Source organism: Bufo bufo, chromosome 7 (genome assembly GCF_905171765.1).
Source record: "Bufo bufo chromosome 7, aBufBuf1.1, whole genome shotgun sequence".
Lineage (NCBI taxonomy): Eukaryota > Metazoa > Chordata > Amphibia > Anura > Bufonidae > Bufo > Bufo bufo.
In genome coordinates this window covers 40197814-40216934 of record NC_053395.1, presented here as the reverse complement: position 1 = coordinate 40216934, position 19121 = coordinate 40197814, and the positions used below count along the sequence as shown (strand labels likewise).

The window sequence follows — 19121 nt, the reverse complement described above, 5'->3', positions numbered from 1 at the left end:
GCGGCCTCCAACCAGGGCCCTCTATATATCGCGTCCCAGGTGTAGGAATGCCAAGTGGTATAGTTCGGCCTAAAATGTCTCTTTATGTGTGTCATGGTCCTCCTACCTGGACCCCAGGCTTTGGCTCTGAAGCAGTAAATAGGGGGAATAATTGAGGGATTTGAAGAAATAACTTGAGTCCAGACCTTGAGATGAAGTTCAACAGCAGCTTTACTTGCATAAACTTTTCTTCCAACGGTTTACAGGCTTTGTCTTGGTTCCAGCAGGCTTTAGCATTGAACTGGCAGGCAAACTCAACTCTGCTATATCTGTTTCTCTCTCTCTCTGTTGTATTGACAAGCTGACTGGATAACTTGGCTTCTTCTGTATGCTGCACTTCTTCTGTAATCTGACTTATCTTCAGTTGAAGATCTAATCTCCTGGCTCTTGATGCTTTAGGCTTTAGCCTCCATGGCCAGCAGAGCTTAGGGTGCTCTGGCTGGTGTAGGCACGTCCAGCAGAGACGTGCCCCTGCACACTTTTCCCCTGTCTAGGGAACACCTAAACTGGAACTAAATGGTCCCCCCCCCCTTCCTGCAGGAAGTAGGACTAGCCCACTTCTCTCTAGAGGGGGGTCAGAATGGAATGATAAGTAAGTACAGCTCTGCTGTTTTTGCTGCCACCTGCTGGTGAACCAGGCATATTACATGAACATAACAGTTGCAAAAAGATTAGGAATGCACATTGTGGACGAGCTGGACAGATATACATAAGATGACATTATATTAGCCCATTAGAGATACACCATTCTGGGGTGTTACACCGGCAGCACAAAATACATCCCCAAAAACTTCCACTGGCCAGCTGTGAGGTGGCCCCCTGGACATCGGCCCACTGGGAAATTTCCCTGTAAGATCTATGGCAAATCCGCCCCTGGATGCAGCCAAGGGACGTCACCCAAAGGACGAGCAAAGGACGTCATGCCCAGTTGTTAATTTATTCATGCATTTCAAGGAGGAATAACAGAGGAACAGCCGAACACATAGTGTTAAGAAAAGACGTCCCAGAATTGTTATGTTATGGGGAATACAAGTATTTGCTAAAGCAGCCATGTCAAGAGAGGTGACAGGTACTATTTAACTTGTACTATATAGAATTTTTTTGGAGACATTTGTCTTTTTTATAATTACTAGTTTTGGCACATATCTAAAAATAAGTAAAATCATTGAGTCAGTTTTAAAATCTTGTGGCTTCTATGTCCCTTTAAATCATAGCTTGGAATCATCAACCCATCACAAGTAAATTTGCTGCTGAGCAATGTCCGTGATTTACGGACCGCCCGGACATTTAATGCAGCCAAGTAGATGGAGCAGTCTCCGGTACACAACGGGGGTCCGTACTTAAAGGGGGCTATAGATGATAATCTTGTCCACTCATTCTGAAATCAGACGTCAACCGGCACAGATACAAGGATGATTGCAGGGGCCTATGAGCCGACCTATGCAATGCTTATTAGGGCGCCATATGCAGATGAAAGCGAGACTGGCAATATGGTATTAATATTGCAAGGATGTATTTCTGGTATTTTATTCGCTTCGGAAAGAGGGTCACATAGTAAAATTATGACGAGGTCCCCTTTGTAAAATAACCCCCCCCCCCGCCTCTCTTGATAGCTACACCCTCATGGATCTGTTTGCTTCACCTTAGGCACCCTGGTAATCTTGGATCACCACAATCTCCGAGTAAGATCCTTCTCTCCCCCAACCTAAAACCAGTAGTTTGTGGCTAATCAAGTGTATATCTCTCGCTCAAGACCCAATTCAAAAAGGAGAGGTGCCTATAATAGTAGAGCCGAGGTGCTACGTACGGCGAGCGCTGCAGCCTCCTGACAGCGCACCAAGCACAGCGCTGCACATTGTGTAGTGGCTGTGCTTGGTATTGCAGATCAGCCGCACCTAGGCCATGTGACCCATGGATGTGACGTCACTGACCTATGAAGAGGCCTTAGGGAGTGCCGCAGCCTCTTAAAACAATTGATTGGTGGGAATGCCAGAAGTAGGACCCACAGAGATTAGATATTAATAAACTATCAGGTCATCAATATCAAAATCTTGGAAAATCTCTTTAAGTGATATCTAAAAAAGGGGGGAAAAACACATGAAAACTGCTTTATTTTGTAAAAAAAAATAAAAAATATTCAGAGTAGATATACTGGTAATTCAGATCATGTGTTCTTAAAGTCTTGAACTATAAAATGATCCCATAATCCCAATATCCTATAATCAGATACTGATAATCATCTGTATCTGATTGGCTGGGGTCCGACACCCGGGACCCTTGCCAATCAGATGTTTGCAGCTTGCACAGGAATTCACTTGCAGCTTTCTCTAGGCCAGTGAGGTCATGTTCATTGGTCACATGGCCTAGGTGAAGCTCAGCCCCATTCAAGTGAATGGGGCTGAGCTGCAATACCAAGCGCAGCCACTATACAATGTACAGCGTTGTGTTTGGTAAGCTGCCAGAAGGTGGCGGCACTTACAGGAGTGTTGGTGCCTTCTCAAGCAGCTGATTGGCAGGGGTCCTGGGTGTTGGTGCTGATAACCTATCCAGAGGGGGGGGGGAATAAGAATTTAAAAAAAAAAACTGCCAAAAAGTTTATTTCATGTTTCATTTGTGCAAAAACAGTAAAACAATATAAAAACATAAATTTTCTATCTCTTTAATTTTACTGATTGACAGAATAATGCTAGCATGTCATTTACTGGTATATCACATGATAAACACTAAAAATGAAATAAAAAATAAAAGAATAAAACTGAAAATCCAAAAACTGCAGATTTGTTTCCACCCCCCCCCCCCCCTTCCTCCCTCCAGTACATTATATTGCTCCAAAAAGGTGCTGTTAAATGAGAGCTATGAGAATCCCATAAAATGCAGGAAATTGTAGCTGGAGGGCCAGAGGTTGCACACTAGTTACTGGATATTGTAAGGACTTTGCATGGGGCAGAATGCAGAATATACAAAAATATCAGAGGTAAATCAGATTTAGCAATACATTCTAAAGACCTTTCTAAGGTTCCCATTATTCCTTATTCTTTTCCTGACTCATCCGCCACAGCAATGCCGCTATTTGCCGCCTTCTTATCTGTTTGTGATTTAGGCTACGGCTGTAGTTCTTAAAGGATTAGGCATCCCTTGATACAAGCCATCAACTTTTATGTCCTTGAAATTGTGACATTGTCAGTGTTGGAAGAAGCCTTCAGAAGAATGGCCTGTGGTCACTGCCAGCCATAAAACGTCTGCGTTTACCTGTAATACAATATATTAAGCTTTCATATTGCTCCTTGCAGGATTCTGGATTTCCGCCGTGTTCCACCTGTCGCTGGTAGATTGGTGAACATGACCAAAGAAATAAGAGATGTGACAAGAGACAAGAAACTCTGGAGGACGTTTTTCATTTCTCCAGGTAACAGATGTCATGTGTGGCTGATGTGACTAATATATTGACTATTTTACTACTTGTCTATTTTATTGCTTGTGCAATGAGGCATTGAAGAGCCAGAGTGAAGGATGGGGGTGGAAGTGGCTCTAACGATATGATGTGTCACGGAGGTCTCCCTCAAGCCGTTGCTCACTAGGGCCAGTGCAACTTATGGATGGGGCACCCTTTCTTCAGCAGGCCGGAGGTGGGAGAATAAACATCTCTCTTGACTGAGTCCAAAACAGGGGTTGTAATGCATTCAACAAATAACAAACGGTGTATGGTGCAAATTCTTTAACTAGATAGCAAGGTATGGAGGCTGGCAAAGTGGCAAATAAAGGCACTCTTGGCATGGAAGTCACTCTCTCTCTTTCTAGAATCACTGTCTGGTAACTGTAATCTGGCAATCATTGCTGTAGTGTCCACTGCACCATACAGGTCTTTAGAGGGATGTCTGGCCAAGATGTAGTGTGACAGGTGTCTTAACTGTAATCCCTCACAAGCAGCAGTCTTGTTAGCTCTAGGCACAGGTTATCTTGCTGACTCCTATGCTTGACCATGCAGTTCTTTCTCTCTTTCTTGCTGTAGCAGAAGCAATAACTTTCTTTGGGATTGGTTAGTCTCTTAGGCCTAAAGGGAAGTAGCATATGGACTTGCTTCCTTCCTCCTGACATACTAGTCAACACTACCTTCAGGAAGTAGGACCAGCCCACTCCTGCCCCTCCCTGCCAACCATATCAGATCATGCTTGGTGTACATTACATTACATAACATCACATTATAACCCCTAGACTGCACCTGCATCTTCAATGGGAATGTGAAATCTGTCTTCTACAGGGTAGACATGGGTCTTCTATGTTTTCAGTATGAATATGTTTAGTATTAAAGGGGTATTCCCAACTCATAGATGCAATTCCCACCATTGGGATCTGCCCATATGGGAAGTACAAGGTTCCCTGCCCTCCGACCTACCTAGTGAGGTGGCCTCCATTCATTCCATTGTCTGGATGTGGTTACTGACAGCAGGTGGAGAGCCCTATTCTTCAAATAGGTGTGACTCTATTTCTATCTGACATTTAAGGCAAATTCTGTGGATATGTCATAAATATCTGAGTTGGAAATACCTGTCACGAGTTGGAGGTCCCAGGAGAGACCACCGCGTCGTCAAGCAATAAACCAACAAAAATCAGGTACAGACACATAAGAGTTTATTGCACAAACAAAAATCAGGGAAGGCAGCACAGACAAAACATGAGCTCTATGTACCGTCAGCACAGTGGGAGAAAACCCCCACTGCGCCACTGTCTAGTAATACTCCAGAGGGGCATGACTAAGCAACTCCTGGTATTCACTAGAGCCCTAGATGGTAGGGTTAGACTTTGCCGCAGGAAGTTGCCAGGGTCCACTCTGGAGCGTGAACTAGACAGTGACAGCAGGAGCGAATGGACAACAGGTACCAGAAGGTACCGACGGCACATAGGCAAACATAACAGACAGGCAAATACAAAACAGGGCAACTAATAATACAAGAAGGAGTTCATGCAAGGGAGCAGGAGTGGCAATGAGCAGAGAAGGACTTGCTCCACCAGTGGTAAACTGCGTGGCCTTGCGCATATGCCACTCTGCTGCAAAGGCTTGCTGAACACAGACATCAGAATAAACACAAAGTAACTAAAACATAACTGGCAGAAACAGAAAACAGAAAGACAGGAAAGAGGACATCAGTTAGGACGGGAAAGAGGACGTAAATGAACAAGTAGGGAAACCCACAGAGCACAGACAGACAGACACGGATCCCATGGGTCAGCAGCATGGGAGAGAGAGTACAAACCAGGAGAGCTGACACAGAACTGAGGAAACCTCAGCCTAATATACAGGTTCCATGGGTGCAGCAGAGAGACCACACCCATGGAGCAGACAGAGGATTAACTCCTAATAGGAACACAGGGGAGTTAACCCATACAGAACCACAAATGACACAGGAACGGAGCTGCAGCGAGAGCATAGACAGAAGGTCACAGTCAAAGGTAATGACTGTGACAATACCCTTTTAAGAGGGTTGTGCCATCAGGAGAACCTGGGTCACTGCAGTGCGCATACTCTCTAATGGGACAACACCTTTAAAGTAAATGCTCACTTCTGAACACCAGGCCTTTTTCAGGTCTATAACTTGGTGCAGATTCATCTCTCAACAAATTTTTACTGTGGCCAGATCCCCTTGTTTCTAGTATAGAGCTCCTATCCTTTGCATCAACATAGAGGTAAAAGATAAATACCTGGGTGCCTGTGCCTGCAGCCACCACTAGAGGGAGCTTGCCACACACTGATAATACATTGAACTAAAACTCTCAAGCTCCCCCTAGTGGTGGCTGCTGGTAGCCAAACACTTTCCATTTAACTCTGTCTATGCAGTAAATTTGGGGCCCTAAAACTGAGTTTCAACTACTGTGAAAATATATTAAGAAATGAATCAGTACAGGATTTTTGACATTTTTAGGTTGCAGATATCAAAATGGCATTCAAAAGTGGACAATCCCTTTAAGGACGGGGACAAATTTGCCTATAAGCATGTCAGTTTTCAGTTGGCTCAGCCAATTGCAGCCACAACCAAATTTTGGGAATTCTCACTGCCAACCATTTGTAGCCTCCATTTGGTACTAAATGTTTTTACTCTAGGCGGAGCTTACTGGTCACATGACAGTGTGACTGTGTATGGATGAGAAAATGTTATAAGGGGGGAGGGGGTTATTTGAAGGAAATCCAACACCATGAAATTGAAGTGCAATCTGCAAGCAGCATTTTATAGAGCAGTAAGAGCTGAGCAGATTGATATATAGTTTTATGGGAAATATTTAGGTATAACTTGTAATTTATTCATTTCAACTTCTGTTCTTTCTATGCTTAAAGGGAGTCTGTCATCAAAGTTTCACCTTCCCATAGGTTTCTAGCAGCCTTACAGTTAATAAAAACTTTACCTTTATGAGCAATCCTGGACTTATAAAACCGGCAAAAAACATCTTAGTAGCATATGCAAATGAGGGCTCGCAAGTGCCCAGGGGCGGCGTTACCCTCGTAGGTGCCCTGCTAGCTCAGCCTTATCGTCGCTTCCCCCCACCCATTCTTTCCCTCTGACCGCCCATCCTTTCCCTCTGACCGCCCAGCTACTTACTTCTTGTTTCGCCGAGATCCCACGCCTGTGCACTCAGCCCGTCGGACGGCGCATGCGCACTGCGATGCCCATTCCTTGTACGGCATCACAGTAATTAATGCGCATGCGCCGATGGAACGCCTCCTTTGTGGTGTTTTCGCGCCGTTAGCCGGCGCATGCGCATTAATTACTGTCATGCCGTACAAGGAATGGGCATCGCAGTGTGCATGCGCCGGCCGACGGGCTGAGTGCGCAGGCGCGGGATCTCGGCGAAACAAGAAGTAGATGGGCGGTCAGAGGGAAAGGATGGGCGGGCAGAGGGAAAGAATGGGCGGGGGGAAGCGACGATAAGGCTGAGCTAGCTGGGCACCTACGAGGGTAACGCTGCCCCTGGGCACTTGCGAGCCCTCATTTGCATATGCTACTAAGATGTTTTTTGCCGGTTTTATAAGTCCAGGATTGCTCAGAAAGGCAACGTTTTTATTAACTGTAAGGCTGCTAGAAAGCTATGGGAAGGGTTAAAAAGGTGAAACTTTGATGGCAGACTCCCTTTAAGAGGTATGTGGGCGGTCCTACCAGGGATTGACAGCTAACTGTGCATGACTAAGCATACAGAGAAGGCAGAATTTGTCACCCTATAAGACACACCTGCCCATAAGACGCACTTAGGTTTTAAAGGAGGAAAATAAGAAAACATATTTTTCATCAGACCTCAGTTCAGAGCCCAAATCAGACCCCCAATGGTAATCAGACCTCAGATCGGACTCCCAATGTTAATAAGACCCCTAATCGGACCTCAGATCAGACCCCGTGTTAATAAGACCCCCATTCAGACACTGAGATCAGACCCCCAATGTTAGAAGCCCTATTCAGATCTCAGATCAGCAGGGCGTATTATTAAGACCCCTATTCAGACACAGACCCCCAACGTTAAGACCCCCATTCAGACCTCAGATCAGACAAAAACAATAAATCAACTAAACTTTCCTGCTCCGAACACCGATGCCGCTCCAGGAATCCAGCTCCTGCTCTTTAAGCTCTTCCTGCCGTGCGCTGTGCCGTTATTCCGACACCACACAGCGTGAGGTCGCAGCATGCCAACGTCCTCACACTGTGCGAAGTCACGGCAAGCGGCCGAGGACCAGGAAACGGTGAGTACAGAGCCTGGAGAGCGCTGCATTCACCGCCTCCCGATCCTCCTGTGCTAATGAGCGTTTCCATAATAATATTCGCCCCATAAGACACACTTTGGGGGGGAAGTGCATATTATAGGGTGGAAATACGGTATTTATCTGCTCATCTCCTCCTGCTCTCTGCTGCCTATAGATTGCACTACATTTTCATGGTGAGAGGTTCCCTTTAATATATTGTTTTTGAACATATGTCATAAAGGAACAGTCTTACGATGTAGAAGCCACACTGTATCAACAGTATTTAGATTGGAGTCCTCCATTAACGTCCTACATTGTGTATGCCATATGGATGTTTTTCCTGAAACCTTTTACCAGGAAAATGAAGGACAGAGCATGTGAGGCCCTGTTTCTAAGCAAGATAAATCATACCGTCAGCTCTTTATGCCTGGTAATGTTAGGCACGAAGCATATTTCTTCCATTTATCACAGTTACTCAGTTGGGAGCCGCATCTACTCCAGGGACGCGAAAGCCGTGCTTGCAGGTCAGATCCTCTCGCTATTGTCTTACTGAAGGAGCAGGCTAATAGCATTTTCTCCCCTTGAGTAATGATTGAAGATGTTACAGTATTCGTGAAGCACTTTCCCGAACCCGCGCACCGATTCTTGAAGGCACGTCCTTCTAATGATATGTAATGCATTTGCCTAGCAGTTGTTAATTATGTCAGCATTAGCATGCAGCCGACCGTTCTAACTCTCCCCGTGAGCCGGCTTATTTATTGGGCCTGAAATTTGCTTTATCTGTAAATGGATTACAATCAGGATTTGATGGGCTGTAAGTGGACACAGTCCATAAAACATGGACAACATAGAAATGGGACAAGAGTGGTGAATCATATGTTCATAAATAATTTAAAGCGCATGTTGGGCCGGTGTCGTAATTTTTGGCTGGGAGAGACGTGATAGGCGTTGCATCAGTCAAATGTGGCGGTGAGATGATGCAACAGAGAGGGGTCTGACCACGGACCTGACTATAATTGGACAGGGATGATGCTTTCAGGATTCTCATTGTATTTCTCATTGACCGTTTCAAACCTAAAGGGAGTTTCCCATCCTAAAGAGGACCTTTTACCACTCCGGACATGCCTGTTTTAATAGCTTCATGTAGACTGCTGGTATTCAGGAGAGGGCAAAGGAGAGCTAGGAACCGGGCCGGCACCTCTGCCTACCTAAAGCTCCCCATATTTGAACACTGCCCATATAATAAACACGCAGGACAACAAGTAACCTTTTAGCTGGGTGATGATCGGCCACAGCTTATTTATTTTATGCGGCAAAACCAAATAACATCTTGGAGCGGTATGCCAACCGCCGGTCTCCCGGCGGGCAAGTACGCCATCAGCCATTTCCAACATTCCGCTGTATCAATTGCCGCCAGCTGTGACTTCGAATCCCAAATCCAAACGCCCATCTTAAAAGAAGAAGACAACGTAAAAACTCAAAACAAAAGCAAAGAATTAACATCTTCTTACACTGTTCCTTACTTCATCGTCATTCCTATAACCTTGCTTTATCCCATCATTCTCTTTCATTCGTTGTTTCTTTTTTTTTTTTTTTTTTTCTTTTTTTTTTTTTTTTACAGAAAAAAAAAAAACCCGTTGAGGTACCCATTCAAGGGCGGGAGGGTGGGCAACTTGGCTTCCGCTGCAAAGAGGAAGTGCAGCAGCCGGGGAGGGGGTTATAAACCCTAGCAAGAGGGAGGAGACCTCACATACTCGTCCCCCAGTGACGTGCCATTACACCACCATTAACCCCTCAAGCACCAAACATAAACCGGCAAGGTGCTATCTCAAACCCATGGCTAGGAAGGGGAAAAGGGGGACCACCAGTCCCTAATCGCCCTCCTTAGGAGTCGGGCGCTTGCCAGACTGCTGGTATTCAGGAGAGGGCAAAGGAGAGCTAGGAACCGGGCCGGCACCTCTGCCTACCTAAAGCTCCCCATATTTGAACACTGCCCATATAATAAACACGCAGGACAACAAGTAACCTTTTAGCTGGGTGATGATCGGCCACAGCTTATTTATTTTATGCGGCAAAACCAAATAACATCTTGGAGCGGTATGCCAACCGCCGGTCTCCCGGCGGGCAAGTACGCCATCAGCCATTTCCAACATTCCGCTGTATCAATTGCCGCCACGGAGGAGACCCGCAGCCCTACACGGGGCTCCGACCACCACCCAGCAAAAACATGGCCTGTTCAAAAGCGTCCTGCAAGCCAGAAATAAATATGTCCAGACCAATCTCGGTCAAATGAACACCATCAGGCCTCATCAGGGCTCTGTTATCGCCTTCCAGTTGGCGATGTCTCACCACAATGCCCCCCCGTGAACGAACAAACCTGGACATACGGGAGTTGACCGTCCTCCTACATTTCTCGGCAGCCTCGGCATCTCTGGCACCATGCCAAACCACCCGAGGAATCTGATATGGGAACACCAAATTTGGACATGCAGGACAAAAACGTGTTGAGAAGCAAAAGACAACCATCCCCTGACCCCGGGGCAACAAACAAAAAGTCATCCAGATAGTGTATTACTGATGTAGACAACGCCTCATACCTGACCACCCATTCCAGGAAACAACCAAACATCTCAAAATAGTGGCAGGAAATAGAACACCCCATGGGCAGGCAAGTATCATAGTAAAACAGACCCTCAAACGAACAACCAAGAAGATGATGACAATCCGGGTGAACGGGTAGGAGCCGAAAAGCCGATTCAATGTCTGACTTGGCCAAAAGGGCGCCCTGACCTGCCTTCCTAACCAGAGACACCGCACGGTCAAAGGAAACATATGACACTGAGGACTCCTCAGGCAGAATAGCGTCATTCACCGACGAACCCTTGGGGTGGGATAAGTGGTGTATGAGGCGAAACTTACCAGGATCCTTCTTAGGAACAATACCCAAAGGAGACACTCTAAGATTAGGAAACGGCATAGACTGAAACGGACCCTTGACTCTGCCCAAAGAAACTTCCTTACCCAGCTTCTCACGGAGGACCTCAGGGAGCTCCCTAGCAGAACGTAAATTGTCGGAAAAAACAGGAAACCTACTCAAGACAAACGGAATAAAGAAACCAAATGTGAAACCAAAGCGAAGCTGGGAGGCAGCCGCCTTATTGGGGTAAATGTCTAGCCATGGGGACATCTCTGCTACGCTCACCGGGGTCCTTAGGTTCTCCCGCACCAGGGGGCTTAAAAGGTCTGGTAGCGGGACGGGAGCACCGGTTAGCGGCGTGGTTACCACCACATGCCGAGCACTCGTGCTTGTATTTGCACAATCCTGCGTATTTGCAATGGCCTTCGTTGAAAAGCCAGCACGCCCCAGGGCGGCGGACGGCCACTGGCCCTTGACCAGAACCTGCTCCGGAACCAGTGGCCGCGCTAAGAAAGGGGGGCTGTCGCTGGGACACCATGAGGCGAAGCCAGACATCCGTAGCCTTAACGCCCCAACCTACGTCTGGATGTAACGCTAACCGCCGCCGGAATTCCTCGTCATATTTCCACCAAGCGCTGCCGCCATGAGCTCTATATGCGCTATAAATGGTGTCCTGGTAGACAAATAATTCCGAACAGCGGTCAGGGTGACGCTGACCCATGATACACCCCAAAACTGAGAAAGCTTGCAACCAATTATTAATGGTCTTAGCGACCCTGGGCTTGCGATCAAAAGGCTTATCAGGGAAACGCCTCTCCTTGTCGACCGTATGTTGATCCACCGATATGAGAGACCAAATGTCAATATATTGGTTGGACCAAATTTTATCTTTCACGGCGTCATCCAAATGACAGCCCAGGGGGCTAACACCACAAAAGCATGAGTCTTTATATACTCCCGCTAAAACTGGGGCACGTGATAAAGAAGGAGAAGGGGAAGGGGACAACTTTGCAATCAACGCCTTAAGTACTGATTCCACATCACTAATCCCCCCTCCCCCCCATGCCCCAGTATACTGGTACTCACCAGGTGCGTCAGTCGTCAGAACCGGAGAAGGACCGGGTACCGGGATCTCAATCCGGGGTTCCGTCACTGGGGCCAGGCTGGGAGCCCTGGAGGTATGACTAGGCACCCGCCTCTTTCTTCTCGAACCCGCCGGCCGACCAGACTCCTCAGATGCGCCCGTCGATCCATCCGAAGATGACGGTGAGCGCCATCTAGAGGATCTGGAACGCCTGCTGCTGCCTGAAATCCTGGAACGGTGACGGGACTGTCGCCTACGTGCATGGCGATGATACCGCCGCCTACTGTCTGAGGACGATGATGAGGACCTCGACATCTCCCTATGCCTGCGCAACCTAACATCACCACCAGGGGTCTGATGCTGCATGGGGGCTTGCAGCTGCAGGGGGGGTTGAGGCTGCAGGGGGGGTTGAGGCTGCAGGGGGGGTTGAGGCTGCAGGGAGAGATGAGGCACCTGGAAGGGGTGGGCCGGTAGAGAAGGGGGCGCAGCTAACGCAGGGGGATCTGCCATAGGGGATGCAGGCCCCACTGAGCCAGCCTGGCTGGCAGTTATGACATTCGCGGCAGCCCCTGTGCCCCCTGGCACCTCATACATATTAACAGCAGGCTGGGAAAGAGGGGGGGTCGGTGGGGAGTCACAAGACTCGACGCTGCCTTGCGCTCCCATTATGCTCCTCAAACTCGCCTGCCACGCGCGGACTAACTCTGGAGCGGCCGGAGGTGACGCAACAGGAAGGGGCGGGGCTAGAGCGCATTGATGCGCTGAAGAAGATTCATGGCCAGGCGTCACAGCGCGTGCGCGGGACCGGGAGCTCCGGTGAGTACCTGCTGCTCTATGGGAAGGTGCGGGGGGGCTGTGACCTAAACGGGTTGGAGGGCGGGTGCACCGGGCGGACCGCCGGCCTCCTTGGAAAGTAACAGCGCTGCCAGCAGCTTGCGGCAGCGCCGCCACATCTCCACCTATCGCGGCAGCAGAAGGGGGCAGAGGGGAGCTGAGGCTGCTCAAAAAAGAGCGCAGCCAGCCCTCTCCCCCTTCAGAATAACTCGCCATAAGGGCCTCACGTAAAGAGGCATCCCTTGCGGACATCTTCTCACAGACAGCCACCTTACCAACTTGGCTTCCGCTGCAAAGAGGAAGTGCAGCAGCCGGGGAGGGGGTTATAAACCCTAGCAAGAGGGAGGAGACCTCACATACTCGTCCCCCAGTGACGTGCCATTACACCACCATTAACCCCTCAAGCACCAAACATAAACCGGCAAGGTGCTATCTCAAACCCATGGCTAGGAAGGGGAAAAGGGGGACCACCAGTCCCTAATCGCCCTCCTTAGGAGTCGGGCGCTTGCCATTATGCAGTCTGCATTAAGGGTACCGAGGGGTGGTAACCAGTTGAGCTGTACCCTTACTGCAGACTGCTAGCAATTCATTCATAACTTCTAATAGAAATAATAGAGGAACGGCAGAACATAGAGTCATAGGAATAGATGCTCCAGAATTGTTATTACATGGGGAATACATGTAGCTATTAAAACAGACATGTCAGGAGAGGTGAAAGGTCGTCTTTAAAATGACCTATTATTGTTAAAATTAGATTTAATGCTGTGTTTTTGCTCATGTTTTTTTTTTATGTGACTATACATATGAGAAAAACATCTTAAAATACTCCAGCTTTCACGCTAGCCACAGTAGGCTGACACTTCCTGTTTTCTGCCGTTGTCAGCTTTGCTGTACATAACGAGACAGAGTGAACAGAGTCATCTCATTATCATATATGGGTGTAACAGCTCTGGTGTACTGCTGGAGTCCAAGATAAGGCAGGATAGTAGGGGTCCTCCTAGGCAGGCCAATGCTGGGACAATAATGAGCACCAGTTGATGATATATGTGTGTTGCGGGCTCATTTAAAGGGAATCTGTCACTAGTGTTATGCTGTCCTCTCTAAGGGCAGCCTAAACTAGCGACAGATCCCCTTAGCAAAATGCTGGATCACTTTTTATAATTGCACCAGCTGTTTTGCTAAAATCTTGCACTTAAAAGCTCAGGGCTCTCCACATATACCTGCTGATGATTTTGCAGTGACCCCGGAGGAGCGGAGGATGGGAGTGTTAGCGGCTCTGGCTGCAACAGTTATTCACATTGATGCTTCCTAGGGCAGTGCAGTGACAAGAGGGTGCACCCTTTCTTCCCTTGAGTCATATCCTGATGTTGGGACTCCTGCCTGATGGTAGTTAGGGTGCCCTTGGAGTTATGAGTGTTGTACTTGTGCAAGGCAGGAGATGTAGGTGCTGTGTCCGGCGAATGGTGCTGGAGTCAGTAACCAGGCCAGTTATAGAAAAAAGACAAGTCGCTCTTTACTAAAATGCAGAATGAGAGTTGTAGTACATCCAACGGTATCAAACACAGTTCCAAACAATTCACAGTCCAAATCTTCCCAGATAGCGATGTATGGATATAAGCAAGTATGGGGATTGTCTATGTAACTAGACGGGTGAGAGGAGCTATGAACTAGCTGGACATTCTTAGGGGCGGTGCTTGAGCTGTGGCAGAGGAAGGAGAAGTGCATCATGGGTTTGGTTGGACACAGCAACAGGAAGTGATGCATATGGGATGGAAACAAACCAAAAGGATTGGTTTGCATGGTGAAAACGGGTCAGGAGAGTCTGAATTGGAAAGAAAATGCACGAGGAAGATGTACGTGAGACAAGCAACTACATAAGCAAATAATTCCGGAATACCCCTTTAACCACTTCCTAATATGCTATGCAGTACACTTACCTGCCATGATGCACAGACTTGTCTTAGTTTCTTCCAATTCATATTCCCGTTTAAAAAATGATATGCTATCAATGTAATGAGGAGGGGGCTTAGAGACTGCATTGTGTAATTCTACCTTTGACTTTTGGCTTTCACCTGTTCTGTGTAGGAGTATGCAGCCATTGTGTCCTCTACACAAGATGAAAGTGGGATTAAGTGGATCTATGTGCCGAAGCTGAATGCAGGGTGCAGTCAATGAGACTAATGAGGGCCATGCTGAGAATTTTCTTAAAGCAAAGATTAAATAAACATAGATAAGATGCAATGTCTTAGAGCTTTTCTTCCTCCTACAGTCCAGGGACATTGTGCTATATACAGGAGGCACTAATTGAATCAGCCATTTAGAGGAAATCAATATTATGGACCAGGAGGGGCTTCTTTCTGTTCATATATGAATCGGACAGCAGTCCAGAAATTGGCAAAGGCAAAATGATGTTTCATAGAGAACAGTTTAGTTACATTTCCCCTTTTTTTTACTGGCAAGTACATGCTGCTATTATAGAGCAAACTATCCTCAGGAATGCCAGCTTTAAATGACATATAGACATTGCAGCATTATACACGTGGGTGTGCCGGGGGCGTTGCTAGGTTAAAACATTCGGGGCCTGGGTCACTGATGTTTTGTTCCAGGCCTGCCAGATAGATACAACTGTATTGCCGTCCTCAGGACAGCAATACAATTGAATCTAATGCCCTGCAAGAGCTGAAGGACCTGTGGTGACATCGCAGGTCATGTGATTAGTTCTAAATGCAGTAGCTGAAAAGGACCTGCGATGATGTCACCATCATGTGACCAGTGCAGGAGAGGACGGCTCAGCAGTGAAGAGAAGTCCTGGGAAGAAGCTGTGGTGAGGTCTGTACATGAGGAGAGGTAAGTGAAGGGGTAGATTACTCAGTGTGAGAGGCGGAGCAATGTTGGGTGTTGTAGTTATTTAACTGGGACTGTATGTTAGTGCTGAAGGGAGGGAAGTTATTTACATGGGACTGAAAATTGAGGGGGTGATGTTATTTACATGGGAATGCATGTTGGAGGTTGCTAGGGCAGGGTGATGTTATTTACATGGGACTATACCGTATGTTGAAGGGGTAATGTTATTTACATGGGGCTGTACAGTATGTTGAAGGCGGCTGGGGAGGGGGTGATGTTCTTTACATGGGACTGTATGTTGAAGGCGGCTTGGAAGGGGGTGATGCTATTTACGTGGGACTGTATATTGGAGGGGACAGGAGAGATGGTGTGATGTTATTTACATGGAACTGTATTTTGGAGGGTGCTGTAGGTAGAGAGGGATGTTATTTACATGGGACTGTATATTGGAGGGGGCTGAGGAATTATAATTTCTAAGGATACTAAATGGAGGAATATAACTACATGGGGAACTGCAGGGGGTATTATAAATTCTGGGAGGCGCTTCAGGGCGAGCATTATAACAGTAGGGGGCGATATAAATACTAGGGGCACCGTGGGGGCATTATAACAGTAGGGGGCGATATAAATACTGGGGCACTTCAGGGTGAGCATTATAACAGTAGTGGGCAGTATAAATATTGGGGGCACTTTAGGGGCATTATAACAGTCGGGGGCAATATAAATACTGGGGCACGTCAGGGTGAGCATTATAACAGTAGTGGGCAGTATAAATATGGGGGCACTGTGGGGGCATTTTAAATCCAGAGGACATTATAGGCGGTCTTATTACTGCTGGGGGCTCTATAGGAGGGACTTATAGATCCGCATTATTTCTACTTAGAGCACTGTAGGGGGCCTTATTACTACTGAGGGTTTCGTAGATAGCTTTATTACCACTGGGGAAAAATAGGGGGGCCTTATTTCTACTGGGGGGCTCTGTAAGGGCATTATTAATACTGGAGGGCTCTTCTACTAATGGAGGCACTCTTGGGGAGCACTATCACTGTTGGGGGCACTGTAGGGGGCAGTATTACTAATGAGGGCATTCTAGAAGGGAATTACTATTGGTGGGACTATGAGGAGCACTATTACTATGGGGAAGATAATCTGTATGGCACTCATTTTTCTTCAGAATAGTATTTGGGGGTACCGAAAAGTGAGGAACCTAAGATATCCGTGTGTCACACTCTGCAGAGACGAGGCAGCTGAGAGAAGCTGTCTGAACTGAATGGAGAAGATGATGACAGAGAAGATCTACATCAGAAGAGGCGTCACCTGGGAGGCCCTGGATGTGAGAGGTATAGCTGTATAGCAAGTACAGTAAAATGACTTCAGTGCTAGTGTTTGCGGTGGTGAGGGGGTTGGGGTCGGTTGGTTGACTTAGAGAATTAGTCAATATGCATTGGGGCTACGGCCTCAGTTCTTTTGGGACCCTAGCAAGGCCCATGGGGTGTGCAGTGACCCCCTGAGGGGCCGGTGCAGAGGATGGGAATGGTAGTGTACCTGATGAGATGTTGTGTCACGGTGTACTTCTTCAGGCCCTGGGGATTGCTGCATTGGAAAGGTGGTTTGAAGAATCAGGCCAGAAGAAACGTATAACAGTCATCTCTTTACTTAGCAAGGAGTATAACTCCAGCAGCATTATGTACAAAGTGCAGTTTCTGGCACCAAATGAAGAGCTATGGTGTCTGTATTTATGGCAGTTTAATGGCACATGTAGACACATGTGGATATAGGTGTCCACTGTGTGATACAGGCTTGGTGTTAATATGGCCTAGTTGTTATTCTAGGTCAGGCATGCTCAACCTGCGGCCCTCCAGCTGTTGTAAAACTACAACTCCCACAATGCCCTGCTGTAGGCTGTTCGGGCATGCTAGGAGTTGTAATTTTGCAACAGCTGGAGGGCCGCAGGTTGAGCATGCCTGACCTAGAATAACAACTAGGCCATATTAACACCAAGCCTGTATCACACAGTGGACACCTATATCCACATGTGTCTGACTGTTATACGTTTCTTCTGGCCTGATTCTTCAGGGTTGAGAATGCCTGTTCTAGGTGATAGGTGTCTGACGTGTTTTCCCTCACCGGCAGCAAGGTTTGCTAAGCTGTGGTATTGCTGATCACTCTGACACTGTCAGTGACTCTGACGGGATACGGTCTTTTGGCGAAGGAGCTCTGACATGTGCTTCCTATCTCTTTGTTGTCAGGACTTTAACTCCCCCTCCTGGCAGGAAGTAGGACCAACCCACTCCTACCAAGAGGAGAGGAAAGGGTGGTTAGCCCTGTTCCTGCCAACCATTTTCAACCATTCTTCCTCTTGCTGGAACATATGCCCTAAACATATCTAATAACAATACAATATAAAACATAATTTCAGATACTTCCAGGTCTGGGGTACTGCTGTTGCAACAGGACTAAAGGGGGGGACTCATAGGTCCTGTAAGAAACATCATATGGATTCCTTTCTCTCCTTTAGCTCATCATACAGTACCCTGTCTTAAAGGGGTATTACCATCTAAGACTTTTATGGCATATATTCACAGGATATTCCATAAAAGTCTGATAGATGCAGATCCCACCTCAGGGACCCACATGATATCTTGGGAATGGAACAGTGGCCATGCATGAATGTCTCTGTTCCTTCACGTCTATGAACGTTCAAGTTTAGCACAGTTTCTGGGTTGACCTCAGAATTCCCACAGAAGTGAATACGCGACCACTGTACAATATGCTGCAGCTGGCACACCAAGCCCCCTTCTTGAAATAGGTCGCAGGTGTGAAAAGGGGGACATCACCTCTATCTAGCACTAGTTGTAGATCCAGTGGATAGGCCACATAATTACAAGATGGGAATAGTCCTTTAAGTGACCCTTGTAATGGTAAGTGGTAAGACGTTTTTTAGAGCAGTCCCTTAAATGCAGTCCAATAGTTGTATTTACTGTAATGATTAGCTTCTAACCAAGTCTTTCCTCTCCATAGAATCCGAAGGACAAGAAATTACTAATGTGTAATGTCCTCTATTGATATTGCTACGTATATGGTTAAGAGGGTCCACTGGAGGGGCCACCACCCATAGTCATTAGAACATATGTTGATTAACTCCATATACAGTGATAGGTAAGCAGTAAAGGGGTGTCTGCTTTAGAAAACCCATTGTTCTGTTTCTGGTAATTCTTCTAGAGGGCAGTTCCCATTTAGGATCTTTACCTATAAGCGGACGGAGTGTCCTTCTTACTGGAGGAGCCAGCATTTCCATGCATTACATGGACAACTAACTGAGTTAAGTGGAAACTATGTAATGCCTTATTTCTCCTGCGGTGGCACTGTAGGGAAAATGATCACTTGCTGCCACTGATCATATCTGATCACCGGTGATCCAGGATTGTCAAAGGATTCTAGTAAAATAAAGGGTTCAGCCAAAGCAAATAACCCCTTCGATCATGTTTTATAGGGTCCCAAGTGGTCTTTTTTTTTAATTACAGATTCACTTTATTATAATTTCCTGGCCAGTGGTACATTACAGATATCATTCATTATATATTATTGTAGCATCAGCATATTCATGTCAGCAGAATATACATGTGCAGCGGAGTTAGACCCCTTTCAGACGAGCAAGTGTCACGCTCTGGACTCGCGGCGTC

General features: G+C 47.0%; 1 protein-coding gene across 1 annotated transcript in view; it reads left to right on the top strand.

Moving 5' to 3' along the window:
* FAM20C (FAM20C golgi associated secretory pathway kinase) overlaps nt 1-19121 on the top strand; it is a 148290-nt gene that overhangs the window by 95160 nt on the left and 34009 nt on the right. The window contains exon 5 of the mRNA XM_040439867.1: nt 3330-3445. Coding sequence (XP_040295801.1) covers nt 3330-3445 — 116 coding nt within the window. The remainder of the gene's footprint in view (nt 1-3329; nt 3446-19121) is intronic.